Here is an 18196-nt window from a genome sequence, read left to right as displayed (position 1 = left end):
TTAAAAAATGGAGTTACGGTCTCACGATGAAATGACCAACGGCCGTAGAAAGAGTGAACGTAAAGTCAGAAGTGGCGAGTTATGTACTCGCAATCACAAACTGACAAGAGTAAATGGAGCAAAGGCTGAAAATAGCGTGCACAGAAATAATGACCGCTGCAGCACTTGCGCGAGCTACCACTTATGGGGGCAGTTTTTACAAATATATTATTTTACACAACACTTGGTGTATATTTCATTCATTCTGTTCGGCCTGATAGGGCAAGGTCCACAAATCAGCCAATCTCAGCCAAACTTCCTAAATCAACCTACTAATACATATAGGGTGTCATTTTAAAAGCGATTATCTATAGTTTACGTGCCATGCCCAAATTAAGAAAAATATAAAGCCACTAAATCTTTCTTTTTCCTCTGCTCGCATGGCATTTGAAAGGGAATGGGACAAGTTTACGCCAACCAAAACACACAAATTATATTTTGAAAAGAGCCCGAAGTGTACATCTAAAAATCCTCCCCCGACCGGCCCAAAATCAACAGCAAGAGACTCACACGTAATCCGAACGTCGCAATCTCACCATTTCACAACTGGACAAAATGCACAACCAAAGCGAATAATACCACGCCAATAAATAGCATCGGGTAACTTGTTTGACCAGCCTGGCTCTGCTGCTGATGAGACCCAAAAGGTTGAAACTGGTCAAGAATTTACTCGCTCAAACAAGTGCCGCTGTAGAAAACATCGGTCTGTATTTATATTCTAAGACACAAAGAGGAGTTCTGCTTATATACACTTTTGAATAACCATGTGACTTAGGAACACATTTTTTTAATATATTTTTTTCCCCTTCAATCGAGTTAATTTCGTCATGTTTTGATTTTCCAAGTATTTGTCCGTTTCTCCCCATTAGCACAATTGGCTACGTACGTTGCGAAAGAAGTTCAACATACACACAACTATTCGTATTCCAATTTAAAAACTGGTCGTTAGAAAACAAATTCTCTCATATAATTCTCATAAGGCCCCGTTGTGAATCTCCAACTCTCATTACCCGCTTATTACCACTCTCTGACCTCTCCATCCACGTGCTGTGAAGAAGGCCCACTGCCGAGCATCGTCACCGATTATCGACTTTTCCTTTGAAGGCCACACCACACAGCGTTACTGACGAACGAAAGTGTCTAGGAGTATTTTTTTTGGGACCAATTATAAAGGGTTTTTTTGGGTTAGATCGCGTAAATATAAATGTGTTGTTAAACCCGCCGCCACCACCCGACACAGCCAATTAGTAAGGTTTTTCACGTAAACAAAACGTGCCGATTCGTTACAAGATCAGCACACCTGTGCTTTGGAGAATAAACCCACAACACGCTGTTGTGGGTTCCGCTGGCGATTACAACAACAACCAGCTTCATCAGGCGATAGCCAGATTTGTGAAGTTGGCCTTCCGTTTTTGCTCAAGGTTTATTACGACGTTATTTTCATAGGAAAGATCAGTTTTGTAAGCAGCATGCAGGGGTGGGGTGTGGTATGAGGTGGGGGTAGGGTGGTGAGTTTGGAGGAGCGGGGTGGGGGGCCTGCAAATAAACGCCATTGTTTACGTTGGGGCAAGCGATGTCAATCAGCTGCTGCTTTCCGCAAGTGCCTCCTCTCTCTCTCTCTCTCCTCCGGCCACCACCGCCACCACTGCCGCCACAGCCACCACCGTGGGGCTCACAAAGCAGCACTCTGTTTGCCGGCCCCGTTTGCTTGGCGAAGTTAAGCGTGAAATTTCCTCGCCCTGCCAAACTTCCAATGCTAAAACTAAACATCTGGAGGTACAAAGGCCCGCATGAGAAGACGCCGCCGAGGAAAATAAAGTAAATATAAGACCCTTTTCTTTCTGCGGGGGATTTAGGTCCCAAGTACACGCTCGCTCAATTCCACTTTTTTTTTTACACTGCCGACTTTTCTGAAAACCTCCGCCGACGGGGATTCAAAAAGACGCGGCCTTATAAGGCAGGCCGAGAGAGCTGCTGCTAAATTACTTTGTGGCTAATTTGTTTTTACAGCCGACTAAGCATCTATAAACACCCGACGAATATATTTTTTTGTCGAAGCTGCCCGAGCCATCGCACGTCATTACTTAATAAACGCACTTCGCTTTACGTAACCCCATCTCGACGTCTGTGCTCGGCCGTGTGTGTGCGTGTGTACCAAAAACACGGCCGGACCTTTTACCCGGAAACTCCTCACGTATTTGGAAAGAAAAGTGAAGCTGAAACCCCTTGGTCATTCTGCTGGTAGTCCACGGGCCGGAGCAGCATTCGGGAAGCACGGCCGATCGCAGCGATTACTAAAACGATACCAGTTTGAGTATGTGCTCAATAAAGTAAAGTGTATTCTGCGGTAATGTACTTACTAAATAAAGTGACTGCATAATTCACCGAGTGGTAATTTGAAGTTGATGGTACAAACTCGACTGCTGCCATCTCAGGTGGAACAAACAAGTCAGAATATTTATTAAACTGGAGGCAGAATCCAATGACCCATTAAGCTCTTTTTCACAGATGTCCAGTCGGGATGGTGGGTCAGAACGTTTCAACAATCAATGGGGTGTGGTATACAAAATATAGGAAAGATAAGAACATTTAAAATGTTATCAGCTAAGGCCCACTGAGCTATATAGATTCTTTTTTAGCAGCGACCTGGCCACAAATGATAGCTCTACATAGTGGCTTATCATCTCGTGGACATTTATAGCTGCCAAATACTCTAAATGTACTGGTCCCACCGACTTATCCAGATATACGGACGAGCGCATTATTCTGCCGAGGTGTAATAAAACGGCAAGGAGCAATCAGCACGAATATACACCAGCAAACAAAGACAAAGATCCCCGTATAGCCTTACCAGATGCTGTTAGCGAGCACCTATGACAGCCGGCACAGCACACAAAGGGGTGGGTAGCCAACACCACGCCCGGCTGCCTTCGTCTCCCCAGTGACGTTGTTTACACATCACAACAGGTACTCATTTGAGGCCGAGTGGACCTAGGGGGAAGCCCAGAACCGGTTCAGATAATCGTCACTGGTCTTGACCGTGAGCGGCAATTGAACTCTGAGGGTTGCCGGGTTCATAGCGCAGCGCGCGAATAGCTATGCCACCGCTTCCCATGTACGCCAGCGCACACGCAACTACTCCGACTACTCCGCTTCACTTTCTTCCCCTTCCCTACGCGCACACAGTCTGCACATTCTCGCCTTTCCCATCAAATTCCTCCTAACAGCCGGGGAAGAGATCTCAGGATAACGGAGTCATAAATCAGGTGCTGGGGGTGCAGCCCGAGCCATCTCATCTCGCGGAGCCATCTGCCTGCCAGTCCCACGCAATTTGGCCGGCCCCCACCGGCCAGTTAGGGCACTGGTTTTACGGTGGTGGCGGAGGAGGAGGAGACACGTCTGCCTGGACATGTGTGTGCGAGCCTCTCCTTCAGCCGCCATAAAGTTTTACAGGCCTTTGAAGGGAAAGTGACAAATCATTTGTTGTGATCACCTGATGGTATCTGCATCGTCTCGAGAGAAACAAAGCGGTGTTTTTACTGGGGGTTTTTCGTTTTTTACATATACCCTTGCCGACCACATGCACTCTAAGAGAGATGTAAATATGTTTGAGATCATTTATCGTGTTCATTATCAGCTCTGATCAATCCACCGAGGGAAGGATGGCCTCCTGGAGCCATGACCATCTCTCACGGTCTGCGACGCAACGATAAGGGCTCCGCGACATCAACGAGCTCATCTCGCCGCTCCATCTCCTCCGCGGGAGACGTCCTCCCAGGAGTTTGCTCTCCCTTGGCTGCCACTTTCTCGTAAGCCTTGACCACCAGGGCCGTCATCCCTTCGAGTGACGAGTCCTATAAAGCCACTTAACAGTGATTATTCCATCTTCGGCGCGTACGATCCACGATCCTCACGTTGCCTTTTTTTCCGTCCGTCAACGTAACGACGCACGGATCAGAAACGTGCGGACAATGACGAAGAGGAGGACTGAACACAAAAGCTTAAAAGCGTGCAAAGGAGCGTGGAGAGATGCAGGCCCGGGATTACAATAGCAAGTTGGAAAAGTTACACTGTACTTTGTCTCAAGATTTGTTTAGGTGGGGCCAGCATTCGGATGTTTCGCCAACTCCTTTATTTATTTTTTTAAATACAACAGCACTCCGTACAATAAAGGCGTGAAAAGCCCGGCTGCGACAACCAACACCGACGGGGGAGTCAAATATTTTTCTTTCCAAAAGAGGAGAACACGAAATATTGGGGCGAGAATTAAGGCTCTCGCGTTACAGGCACAGCTGTGCCGAGCGTTTCACAACCCACGCCCTTGTGAGCACCCCCCCCACACACACACAGCTCGTGTGCTTAATGGGCACTTGATTTTTCCGATGCCACACCTGTGTCATCCCGCAGATAAACACTCGTCTCTCGTGTACCCTGCGTACCCCCCCCACACCACGATTCGGCCTCGTGTTTTAACAGCAAATTCTGTTAGCGAGCGCCTCTTAAGGTTGGCATGGCACTGAAGAGGGTTATGTGGCCATCGCCACAGATGGCTCAAGGTGTCTCCCAACAGAGGATGAATAAAGCGCACCCTACCAAGTGCTCATCTAACCCTTTCCCGTGCCGATGACGTACGTGTACTTCATCAGTTTTTCTTCCGTTTCCGTTCCGATCATGTACGTTTTACGTCATCGCAACGGAATCGAAAGTAAAAGGCCGTGCGGGAGGGCGCGCGGCACGGTCTGGCGTCAGCGATCATCGAGTGCGGTCGTCTCGCTACGGTACTCTGCGGCGAGTACAGCACAATGGCTTGAAAAACAGGAACTCTACGCCTCACTAAATAAAATTAACGCTGAACCGTTTGTGCGTTCCGGGATTCAGCGGTGAACGGGAGACCCACCCTGCAAATTTGCAGACGCCTCGAAATGGTTTAAGACAGGCCCAGGATTGCCACCGATGTTAGCTGTGGCCAGGAATCGAATGCAGGTAACTGGAATCGCTTGGATCACAGAGCAATGCGCAAAAAACAGTGTAGAGACACGCATCTCAACCTAATGAGATCGTACCGTCCGGGGGTGTTGATTTTGCTGTATTGGTTCAAGGTGCGTTGACGGTGTATGGGTTAAGAGCGAGCAGGACATTGCCTGTGTGTGAAGAATGTGTTGGCGTTGTGGTACGGGCTAAGAGTGCGTTTGGTGTTGGGGTATGGGATCAGAATGTGCTGTGCTATGTTCTCAGTGTGTGTTGGCGTTGCGATATAAGCTGCGAATCGTCAAAGTTAAGACGTAGGGTTTTTCAAATGCTAGCGATGATGGCGATTCACGACCGATTTTTGTGTTCGGCCGCGTAATCTTCTGACCAAATACGCGCCGGGGGAACCCTTCACCAACGCGACAATGAAGAGCAAATTACATCGTCACGCACGCAAAGCGTTTTAACGCGCCGATTATTATCGTTTCAGCTCGCCGGCAAGTTGAAGAGAGATTCTAAACCCAAATTCTGGCAACAGATGGGACGCGTTGGGCATTTGATGCGAGCGCTTAAGTGTTGGGGGTCTAGGATCGGAGTGCGTGCGCACTTGTTGGTATGGGTGGTGAGCGATTTCTGCATACGGTATGAGTACGCTTTAATGTTGTAGTACCGGGATCAAGGTACGTGGGTTTTTTGGGTATGGGGAATCAGAGTACGTTGATGTTGGACTGCGAGTGGTGAATGTGTGTACGAGAGTCTTGGGAACGGGATGAGACACGACGTGTTGAGGTATAGGATTAGATATAGCATTACGGTGTGCAGCTGGTGGTGTGCGTCGCGAGCGTAGATTGAGTGTACATTTCGCGGTATGAGTTCGAAACCAGTTTAAATAAGCAATACTACAATCACATTGCGACCATTAAAAACTGAAGGCTCAAACACCACTATGTTGATGCAGCAATGTTTTTTTTAGCACCCCCAACCCCCCCACCAACACCGAGAGAGGGCTTCAAAGTGCAGGTAGTGTGCTGCGGTGAGTGTGGCAGACAAAAGGCCAACGTGTGCGTACGTGTGTGTGTGCGCGCGCGTGCGTGGCGCGGACCACATGGTGAGAGAGAAAGCAGCTGTGGTTGGTCGGCACCTTACAAAACCACCGCCGCCACCACCCACCGTTCACGGCACCACGCACAAAGACAAAGGTCCCCCGTATAGTCTTAACAGTGCTGTTGGCGAGCAACTATGAAGGTCAGCACGGCGCACGAGGGGACGGGTGGCCAGCATCATGCCTGGCCACCTTTGTCTCCCTTGTGGCGATGTTTACACACCACACCAGGTACTGATTTTAGGGCGAATTAACCTAGGGGAGGCCCAGAACCAGTCTAGATATAATCGTCGCTGGTGTTGGCCACAAGCGGGAATCGAACTCTGGTCGGTGGGTTCGTAACGCAGCACGCTAACCATTGCGCGACCGGTCACCGCACACAAACAAGACAAAGATCCCCCGCATAGCCTTAATAGACTGTGGGGGCAAGTGCTGTTAGCGAGCACCTATGAAGGCCGGCACGGCACACGAGGGGGTGAGTGGCCAACACCACCCGGGTCGCCAGGTTAATAGCGCAGCGCGCTAACCGCTACACTACGACTCACCGCACACACACACACGCTCATCACCACCACCGCCGCGTTACGTAAGCCGGCGAACGGGGCCCGAGATAACCGGGGGAGCGAGAGACAAGGGCGTCCAGAAAAGATCGCCGATTGCTCCCGCGCGCGAGCGAGCGAGCGAGCGTGGAACAGCCACAACAAACGGGCGCAGCTCTCCGATGCGTTTTCGGGTTGTGCAACGCATGTTGTTCGGTACCATGTCCGACGTTTCGCACCGCGTGCTGGCAGCTTCTTCGGAGACGAATGTGGATGGCCATATGATGACGTGCGAGATGGTGAGAGGGTTTGTTTGGCCGCCTCGCATTTGCCGACGGATAGCGGTCTGTCAATTTAATAGTGCCTGCTGTGTCCGCTCTGTTTAGATTCACAGTGTTTTCAATGCGATGAGCTGCAGATTGTGGTTTACAAGTATAATTGAGTTAATCTTTCTGCCCTCTGCACTATCAATCACCATCAGAAAACCAACATCGCCACCACAATCGCCACCATCAGGACCATAATCACCATCATTACCATTGCCATAAACCACCAACACAACCATCACCAAGACCCGTATCAACACCACTAGAATCACCACTACTGTTTAAGGCACTGCATTGTAAAGACGGGGGGGGGGGGGCAGACAGGGGTGTTGCAGTGGGTAGCACATTGCACTATGAAACCGGTGGGCTGAGTTTGATTCCCAGTCAGGGCTAACGTTTGTGACCAGTGATCCGAACCGGTCCTACCCCCCCCCAACACCTCCCACCACCTTCACCAACCCGCATTGATTGACACGCGTGGTGAAGTATCGTCAAACACGGCCGACGTGGCATGGGTGGGCGCCATAGTGGCAAGATGTTAACTACCTTGCCTAGCATACAGGAGGTTGTGGGTTCAATCCCGAGCCTGACACCTGCTGTATATTTTGACGTTGCATGTCTCTCTCTCTCCCCAGTTCTTCCCTCCACATTTTGGATCAACGTGCGTTTAGAGTATTTGGCTGCTATACATTTCCACGTGATGATAAGCCACTTCGTTGAGCTATCATTTGTTGGCCAGGTCGCTTATAAAAAAGAGCTATAGCTCAGTGGGCCTTACCTGGTCAAATATAAAATAGTTCAGTTTAAACAGATGTTTACAAAGCAATAGGTTGATAACCGGCTGTAAATCATGTAAAATTATTATCATTCTTGGGTCTTTCGGTAAAGTCACGTAGATAGGTTCTCCTGAAGATGACCGCTTGTGTTGCGATCGAAACATCGTAGTTTTTTGTAATTTTCTTCGAACCCATCTACGTGACTTTACCAAAAGACCCAAGAATATGAATTCCTGCAGTCACGAAAGCTTCAAGTCAACATATTAAATTATTATTTCAAAGGAGAGATCTGCAACCATAAGTTAGCGGACATCTCACAAGCACCACCGCTGGCTAACAGCTCGAATTTATTTTTTGGGGTTATTTATAGAGCATTGTTAATGAGGAAGGTGGCAAGCTTTTATTGGTTTGGCTCCAGGCTTAGGTGTAATGGCCACGGGAGTTAAGTTGTTTCGGCGGTTCATTGTGACGTGGGCGTCGAGGATTGCCTCTAAATACCGCGATAAAACGAAGGTGGGTGGGGGGGGGTTAACAACCATGAGAAACGCCAGGCGGCAATTTTTTTTAAAGGAACATTTTGAATGATGGTGGTGAAAATGCCAAGAAGAACGATTCAATGTTAAAGAGACACCGAGAAGCACCGATCCATTCAGCTGCTTACACATTTTTTAAAATGTTTTTTTGGTCTTTCTTTTGTACGCCCGATGTAGATGCAGAGCTACAACTGACAATTTCACAATTTGGGTGGTCAAGCTCAGATAACCGCGTCAGGAGCAGCGGGGTAGTGTATCGTCGCCGTGATGTCTCCTTCGTATTCGTGGATCGAGGCATTGCGTCGTTATATGTTGCACGGTCTGAAAGCTATATGACGATGAGGAATTCTTAATGGTAAGACTCGCCATGTATGCGACTATTGGGAATGGAGTGAATTTTAAGGCTAGACATTTTCGGTTCATGCAAACCGATCTGATGTATGTTAAACTTCTTTCAGGGGGTGGGGAAGGACAATAGGGTGAGAATGAATTTGCATTTATCCCAATTTCTCAGAAACTTACACCAACCACGCTGCTCCGACTGGATTGCAACTTTGTTCGGGACGTTACATGACGCCCGACCCTAACCTTTGACTATGTCCCCCACTCTAAACTCATTCCTACGCGAGTAAACATGCTGGCGAGTATACAAGACTCCACTTGCAGCGTGGCATAAGCGTACCACGCTGGTCCAATTCAAGTTGAAGAGGATGGCCAAGGACCAGTTTAGATGACGCTCCCCCGCCCTCCAGTGATGGACACTGCCATAATCGGGAAGTGTTAACCGTATAATAATCTCAAAAACATGAGCCATGCGAACAGCACAAGTTTCACAAGCAACTTCTGGAGCGATGATGTTGGTTAGTTTACAATTCACGAGAGGCGCCACAGTGGCGAGATGTTATGGAGGTCATGGTTTCGATCCTGACTGACACCTGCTGTATATTTGGAGTTTGCATGTCTCTCTCCCAGTGGTCGCGTGGATTTTTCTCCGGGTCCTCCGCTTTTTTCCCTCCACATTTATAATCATGCGTTTAAGAGTATTTGGCTGCTATACATTTAAACGTGATAAGCCACTTCATGAAGCCATCATTTCAGGCCAGGTCACTTCTGAAAAAAATAACTAGATAACTTAGTGGGCCTTACCGAGTGAAAAAACAACAGCTCATAGTTTAGTTTGCTAGTAACTCGCACGAATCCCGACCAATCCTCACCAACAACACGCGTGAGCGTACAACTCGATTCCGGTGAGTGAATCGCCACAGTGGTTGAGCGTGGGCCTCTGCTGCACGCTGGCACCGATGAGAGCGCGTCGGGACTCCCCACCACGGCTCCACTCGACAAGGGCCCACGCAGCAAGAATGATCGCTATTCACAGCGCCGTGACGTCGGGGGGGGAAAGGCGAACATCTGCTGCGGCTGACCGCCACTCGCCCAGATAAGGCTACTGCGGCGAAGATGGAAGGAAGCGGTGGGCCGATTTCTCTCCAACTCCTTCCCTTCCAGCCCGCCCGCCTACCCTCCCTCCCCCTCTCGCTATGTGCGTCTCATTTATTATATTCTCTATGAATATAAACACAGCGCAAGTGGGGCTGAAATTACGGAAACAATCAGGGGTCCTGCGGTGTGGGGGGTCTTAGGCAGGGATTACCAGGGAGGGAGGGACGGGGTTGGTTGGTGGTGGCGGCGTTATGAGGCCAGTGAGCAATGGTTTCTCAAAACAATCACAAAGCGCACATTCACCCGCGTGCGCGCGCGCTCTCGCACGCACGCACGCACGCGGGCGCGCTCTCGCACGCACGCACGCACGCGGGCGCAAGTACATGCGTGAGCTGACGGACCGACGATACAACGGCGATTTACGTGGTGCCCGAACACAATACGCAAAGCCATGGCAGCCCAGGTCGGCCGTCCCAACCCAAGTCAGCATGGCCAAAGGAGGGGACCCCGAGCCAGGCCCGAGCAGCCCCTGGGTGGGTGCTGCTGCTGCTGCTGTTGTTTTTGGGTGGCCGAGGGGGTAATGAGAGAGGGTACAGATGGGAGGGTAAGGGGCCCTTAAGCTGCTACAACAACACGGCCGCGATGGCGACCCCGACGCTGACGCCTGTATATCTGGAGTGTGTACATCTCTCTCTCCCCGTGGATTTTTCTCCGGGTCCTCCGCTTTTTCCCTCCACATTCAGAAACATGCGTTCAGAGTATTTGGCTGCTAGAAATTTCCACGCGATAAGCCACTTCGTTGAGCTGTCATTTGTGGCCAGGTCGCTTCTGAAAAAGAAGTTAATAGCTCAGTGGGCTTTACTTGGTATAACAAAGAATCGCCTCGTTTACGTTCTAATTACCGACAGCCCAGACGCTCTCTTGCGTTTTACCACAGCTCCTCGTTGGTACAAGACGCCAAGGCTGGCCACTGTCTTCGGTTATTCGCACACAGGGCAGACGAGGCAGACGAAAGCGACTGGGTGCGGGGGGAGGAGGAGAGGCCAGGGGTTAGGGGTTCAGCTGGGTCTCTTAATTATTCACTGGGCAGATGGACGAATGGGGGTGGGGTGGTGGAGGGGGGTGGAATTGGCTTCCCGAGACACAAATGGAAACTTTTAGTCCGGGGAATGCCCATCACACACACGGCAGACAAAAATAGTATTTCTTCAGAAATTAATTGACGAAGGGGCTGTTAAAACTACGCAATCATATTGCCAACATTAGATGATATACTCGAGCAACAACAATAACGTACACATGACAAGAGAAGCGGCAAGATGGAGTGTAAAAAACACAACATAAAATGCCATCACAGTAATGACAACAAACCACAAAACAATATCTAATCACCACACTGCTGCTAGGTATTGCAGTGCAATCGTTAACAATAAACAACGCAGATGAGACACAAACAACAAGAAAAGTAAGCGGACAAATATCACACCGACTGCACACCTCTGAACAACAGAAACTGCTCACAATGCGGTGGCACTTAGACGCTATATATATACCCACATTGTAAATTGTTGCACACCGATACAATTCTGCAACAACAATAGTGATACTATAAAGGTGTGGCTTGAGACAACACCCACCCACGAATCATCGGACACGTTCTCCATGGCATGCGATATATCAGGGGTTCGTTGACCATACTTCACCACGCCGATAAATGCGTGTTGGTGACGATGGGAAGCACATATGTGGCAGCATTGATAATTATCAGAGAATAATAGAGCATAGAAGTAGAGTACAACAAAAAAAATGTTGGCACCACTCTAAAACGTTAGTATGTATGTTGAACTTCTTTCGCGACATACGTTGCAAACCGTAAGACAATATAAACAATCATTAAGTCACAAATATTACAGATACCAGCAACACGAAATAAACAGATTAAGAGACGAACAAATTCCACAACCAATATCAAACACGCAAATAGGGCACTTGCTACACACGACCCATACACAGACACACAAACACACAATAGACACAGACTATACACAGATAGACACCCACACATACAAACACGCAACAGGTACACACACACAAATAGGGCACTTGTACCACACAACCCACTCACACAGACACACACACAAACACACAATAGACACACGGCCACACGGATACAGACAATACACAGATAGACACTCACACACGCAGACACGCAATAGGTACACACACTCACAAATAGGGCACTTGCAACACACAACCCATACTTCACAGACACACATACACAATAAACACACAGGCACGGACACACGCACACAGACAATACACAGATAGACAACACTCACACACACATACACAGACACACAAATAGGGCACTTGCAACACACAACCCATAACTAAACCAAACGGCAAATGTCAAACGTGCATTCTTCAAATTACAAGACACTGCCAGACAGAAGGAGAAACACGTGGACTGGGGAACATGGGCAGCAGGTTAATGACATCACGTTCAGTGGGCTGGAGGCAGGACACGTCGCTTGAAGTTGATGGTGGTGACCGATGTCCGAGTTGAATAGAGAGAGAGCGATTACAGTCGGCTCGTGTGGCTGGTAGCTACATCAACTATCAAACGAAATATTCACCAGGTTTAAGGCCCACAAATCTATGCAGCTCTTATTCAGAAGCGACCTGATAGCTCTATTTAGTGGTTCATCGCGTGGAAAAGTCGAGCGGCCGAATACTCTGAACGCGTGTTGTTGATTATAAATGTGGAGGGGAAAACCGTGAGGACTAAAATCTACACGACCACGGGGAGAGAGACACGCAAACTCCGAACATACAGCAGGCATCGTCAGGGTCGGGGATCGAATCCACGACCTCCTGTGTACCAGGCGAGGTAGTTAACATCTCGCCACGGTGGCGCCCTGATGGATTGTTTTGCAACGTGAGAGATGGCTACAACTTCAGGAGGGAGGCCTTATGAGGCCACTTGGAGCACGTTTAAATCTATATTGCAAACTCATTTCTTCACAACTGCTTGGTTGTGTTGGTTCGTCGTCTTTTACCCGCACCTCTCATTAGCACGGTTATCAACGTATGGCACGAAAGAAATTCAACAAGCATACATCCAGCAGTGGACAGGTCATAACTTATGATGATGAAGTAACTAACATCCACTAGCAAATATCAAACAGTCACAAACGACCAAAACAAATCTAAGACCTCAACACAAAAAAGACTTAACGGTAACACTAAGACAACAAAAACACTCAAGAGTTATCACCAAAACAAAATTAACCAGTTATAATAGAGGGCCATACACGGTGGGTGCTGTGTGTACAAGCTAGAAGATACCCACCACGTTGTTGTAGGGATTACGAACCTTGTTCAGCCGGGTTCGACTCCGGGCCACGGCTAACAGCAAGTGACCATCTGAAGTGGTCCTGAAACTCTCCTCGTCCCCTTCACCAACAACTTGCCAGCCAGCGTGTTGAAGTTACTACGACTTATGCACTCCGTGTGGGGCATCTGACAAAGGGTTGTCTCTCTCTCACTGTGTGTGTGTACATTACGCTGGGATGGATCGTTTATGAACGCGTAAAAATGATCATTAACGCGAGAAACAAAACCACTTTTGGATACTGTCGGAGAAAAGTCGAAGACTAAAAGGACTGCCTACGATCTCACTAAGAGGACATCAATCACGGTAAATAAGATTACTAATTCACACACGAACAAATACGAACACTTTTAAAAGATAAACATTTACGGTCGAGTATTCGCCACAAGAAACAGAAGAGACGTCACCTCCACACAACCAGCACACAACCATTGGCACAACAATAGACACACACGGGATATCTACACACACTACCAACACTCCCACAACAATGTCAAACACGACACGTCGAGATAACATCAGACGGTGAAAATAACAACACTAAAACAACGATAATTGAACGAGAAACGGCGAAGAGAGACGTAATTAAAGACATTACCAACACTACGTCCAGAGCCAACACCGACATCCAATGCCAATCGATAACACTACCAAAACCCACACAACTAAAACCAACCACTCACCACCACAACAACAACAATATAAGAAGATAATCCCAAACAATCCACGGCTGAAACACAATTTCAGAAGCGCGCGCGGCGACCTCGCAGGGCCTACGATCCGAAGCCTCGGTCTTGCCTGGTAGCCCTGCCGCCTGGTGCGGCCCTAAGGTGGGGTGGGGTGATGGGTGGTGGGGGGGGCCGTACCTCCCGCCAGCTCGGCGAACGGAGTCGCCGCCACCAGCAGCAGCAGCAGGAGTCGCAGAAGCGGCCACATCGTGGGCTCCGATCAGCACGCAGCCCGCGCCGCCGCGATCAGCATTCCCCTTTGGATCGAGGAAAGGAAAATTTGGTAGCGACACAAAAAAAAGCCACTAATTTCTTCTTATACGTCGTCGTCGAAGGAGGAGGAGGGGGGGGATACAAAAAATGTATCGGACGCGGAGCGAAGTTGAACCCAGCGCGACCCGCGCTACTTTCACACCCCCCGCGGTACTTCTTTTGCCGTTGCCGTATGAGCCGCGGCACAGCCCTTCCTCGGCCGCGTTACTTTAGAGGTGGAGGGATTCGCGTGGAGATGAGTGAGGGGAGGGGGGCGCGGCGGGGCGGGGCGGGGCGGAGCGCGGGGGGTGGTGGGGGGGGTGAAGGTAGTTCCGGCTCTGGGGGTTTGGGGGCGGGACCCCAGGTGGGGAAGGGGGGGAGGGGCATCATTTGAGGTGGCCACGCGCCCGGTCACGTGGGTGCCGTTTTTATTTAAATATATAAACACCGGTTGGGTTGCAGGCACGTCAACGTCAGACGGGCAGCAACAAACGGCACCCATCGTTTCTTGCGTTGAGCTATGGGGGGTAAAGAGACGACGTCGTTTCCATGGTGGAGCAGTGCGAGCGAAGGAAGAAGCAGAGAGAGAGAAGCGTTGCTGCCTTTGGGGTCGTCCATAAATGACGTCACGCGGTTTTGGACGATTTTTGACCCCCACCCTCGTCACACGGGGTCACAAAAAGTCAGACCCCCCCCTTCAAATATGACGTCACAAATCTCTGCCCCCCCCCCCCAACAAAAAAACATGCTTCAAATGGCTTTAAACTGTTGTCGTTGTAGTGCGTATTTAATGTGGCGCTGCACTCTGATGTTGTAGGATAAATATTTATTAAAAAGTCAATTTAATTAAGTAGAACGTGTTGTCTATATTTATTTAAAGTTGCGCATTTTGATGTGACGTCGCATTTCTCAAACCCCCTCTCCTCGTCACACATCGTCACAAATGTCTGACCCCCCCCCCCCCCCAGGTGCGTGGCGTCATTTATGGACGGCCCCTTTGCTGTGTGGCGGCTGAGTGGGGTGGATGGGTGTCACCTGGGGAGCGGTGGCGCAGCGGTTAGCGCGCTGCGCTACGAACCCGGCCCCCCGAGTTCAAATCCCGCCCACGGCCAACATCGGCGACGATTATCTGAACCGGTCCCGGGCCTCCCCGAGGTCGACTCGAGTACCTAGTGCGGTGTGTAAACATCGCCACCAGGGGGAGACAAAGGCGGCCGGGTGTGGTGCTGGCCACTCACCCCCTCGTGTGCCGTGCCGGCCTTCGTAGGTGCTGCTCCCTAACAGCACTTGCCCCAACAGTATATCAAGGCTATACGGGAGAGCTTTGTCTTTGGAGTGAATCAGTGATCATTTGTTATTCTTACTGCAGATGTATGCTTATTAATCATCGTCAAACCACGATCTATCAATTGGGTCAACATCTGTCACACTCCCGGCGATGTTAACAATCCACTTAGCTCCAACAATTATTGTCTTGTCAAATCAGACGCTTTTGGTCTTTTCTCGCCTGTAGTTGTAGGGGGTGTGGATGTGTTCAGAACACTATACAAAATATTAACTTTTATTTTTTATTTTACCAGGTAAGGCCCACTGAGCTGTGTAACTCCTTTTCCGAAGCGACTTGGCCGCAACTGATAGCTCAATGTGGTTGTCTTATCATCATGTGGAATGTATAGCAGCCAAATATTCTAAACGCGCGTTTCTAAATGTGGAGGGAAAAATTTGAGGACCCAGAGGAAAAATCCACGCGACCACGGGGAGAGAGAAACACGCAAACTTCAAATATACAGCAGGCGTAAGAGTCGGGATCGAACCCACGACCTGTACACATCCTGTCACCGTGGCGCACTCAACCCTTGTAGGTTTAGAGCTTTGCGAATTTAAGAGATGGGAGAGAAAGACATTTTTTTCTCAAAGGGGTTTATCATCTTCCCCTGGTTGGGTCACGTCGCGCGGTCGTGCGCTTCGCTAAACGCCACGTGGCCCTTGAGATGAGAACCGGACCCAACGCGCATCATCGCGATCAGCGAGCCCTGTCACAGACACCCACTGCGTGTGTCTACACAGCACGCTGTGAAGGACGCTGCTGCTACTGGGCAGTCGGAGGCAGTCGCCCTCCAGCAACGACGACGGAACGGAGCGACGCTCACAACAACGAGCGGAGCACCGGACGGATAAAACGCAGCGAGTTGGTATAATAGGGGTGCATCGGCCAGTCATTTCAGTCAGTCAACCCATGGCACCTGGGTCTGTCCTGTGACTTGCTGCCAGCGGGCGTTCGACACTTCACGTAGCCTTAAAGTGCACAGAGCCTGGCACAAACGCGGTGGTGACATCACCGCCACTTGGCGAACAACACCAGTGACGATAATCTGAATGGGTCCTGGGCCTCCCGTAGGTCGCCCCAGCCTCAAATAAGTAGCTGTTGCGGTGTATAAGCGTCACCACTAGGGAGCCAAAGGCGCCTGCACATGGTGCTGGCCAATCAGCTCTCGTGTGCCGTGGTATCATTCATAGGTGCTCGCTAACAGGGCTTGCCTCAATAGTCTCTTCAGGCTATACAGGGGATCTTTGTCTTTGTGATAATGCACGCAGCAGTTGGCCGTGTGAAAGGAAGTCGTGGGCAGTGTGAAATGAAGTAGTGGGCAGTGTGAAATGAAGTAGTGGGCAGTGTGAAATGAAGTCGTGGGCAGTGTGAAATGAAGTAGTGGGCAGTGTGAAATGAAGTAGTGGGCAGTGTGAAATGAAGTCGTGGGCAGTGTGAAATGAAGTAGTGGGCAGTGTGAAATGAAGTAGTGGGCAGTGTGAAATGAAGTCGTGGGCAGTGTGAAATGATGTCGTGGGCCGCATCATACCCATGGATGCGTCCGCTCAGTACGTTTGCAGTACGGACCTGGGAGAATTTCGCTGCGTTATTGCATTTTTTTTTTCATTTTTAGAGGAGGAAATAAAGTGCAGTTGTGAGTCGGGCATCGGCATTTTCTCATTCATCTTGGCTACCGGACCCACGCGAACACAAAATAACCCCACACACCCCTTTGAGGTTTTGATGTGTGATGACACTTTGAATGTGCAGGCCGGGTGAGGATTTTATTCTCTTGTTCCAAACTCAAACAGCAACACCGCCCAAAGGACGGGTGAAAAATAAATGTGGTACAGGTTAAGGTTTTCTTGGGTCTTATTGTATGGCTCACCTCGAGCTATGGATTGGAATTTCTCGAAGGCGAAATCTCTACCTGCGTTTATTGAAAATAAATCGCCCGATAAGATGCCCTCATTCTTTGACGCATGAATCACGCACGCACACGCACCAGACGGCAACAACGAGTTACCCACAACCTCGATCGTCCTGGATGCGCCAGATCAAACCTAGCAAGCTAAGCAGGCTTTAAACCTGGTATTGTTTTTTTGGCTCGGCGATTGTTTGCGATGGCTGCTGGTGCTGTCGGCTTAGGCTGAGAGGTGGCCCCATAGCAACAGTAAGTTCAGCGAGGATTCTTGAATGTTATCTGTGTGGAGCCCTTTAGCGTTATCATCTCGTACGCGTGTAGGGTTTCCTCCGGGTTCTCATGTTCCTCCCCTACCCTCCCCCACGTGAAGCCCCCCCCTCCCCAACACTCACGAATGGAATTGGACAAACATGCAAAATGCAGGACCCTCCTGAAAATGTCTTGAGACTCTTCTGGGTAAAGGGTGTTTATCCCTCGAATCTTGAGATGTGTTGATGCTTTGCAGGGATCATCATCATCGTCATGTCCTGCCCAAGTCCACTTTTTTTTATATCAGCCATGGTTAATCTACTGCTGGATGAAGGCTTCTCAAAGCCATTGCCATCTAGCAGGTCTGCGATGCAACCTTCCATGTAGCACTTGCACACGAGCTGAATTGATCGCTCCATCTGCCCTGGTTGACGTCGTACACTTGAATGTGGTCCGTGCTCTGGTTGCTGCTCCGTCACCACCATTCTTCATCATTGGCTACCATCCCTTCATGACACGTGTCCTGTACAAGCCCACTTAGTTTCCTTCACAGTCAATATGATGTTCATCAAGGTGTGCACGCTCTCTAATATGTGCTCTTCTCCCTGTGTTTAAGTGGA

At 49.5% G+C, this 18196-nt stretch overlaps 1 protein-coding gene across 1 annotated transcript in view; it reads right to left on the bottom strand.

Annotated features, from left to right (window-relative positions):
• The window catches only part of LOC144933927 (low-density lipoprotein receptor-related protein 6-like), a 63868-nt gene extending 49573 nt beyond the window's left edge, over positions 1-14295 (bottom strand). Inside the window, exon 1 of the mRNA XM_078859239.1 lies at positions 13984-14295. Coding sequence (XP_078715365.1) covers positions 13984-14053 — 70 coding nt within the window. The 5' untranslated portion in view covers positions 14054-14295. The remainder of the gene's footprint in view (positions 1-13983) is intronic.
• Positions 14296-18196: the final 3901 nt, after the last annotated feature.

Source organism: Lampetra fluviatilis, chromosome 8, assembly GCF_964198595.1.
Source record: "Lampetra fluviatilis chromosome 8, kcLamFluv1.1, whole genome shotgun sequence".
Lineage (NCBI taxonomy): Eukaryota > Metazoa > Chordata > Hyperoartia > Petromyzontiformes > Petromyzontidae > Lampetra > Lampetra fluviatilis.
This window is presented reverse-complemented; position numbering and strand designations above follow the sequence as displayed.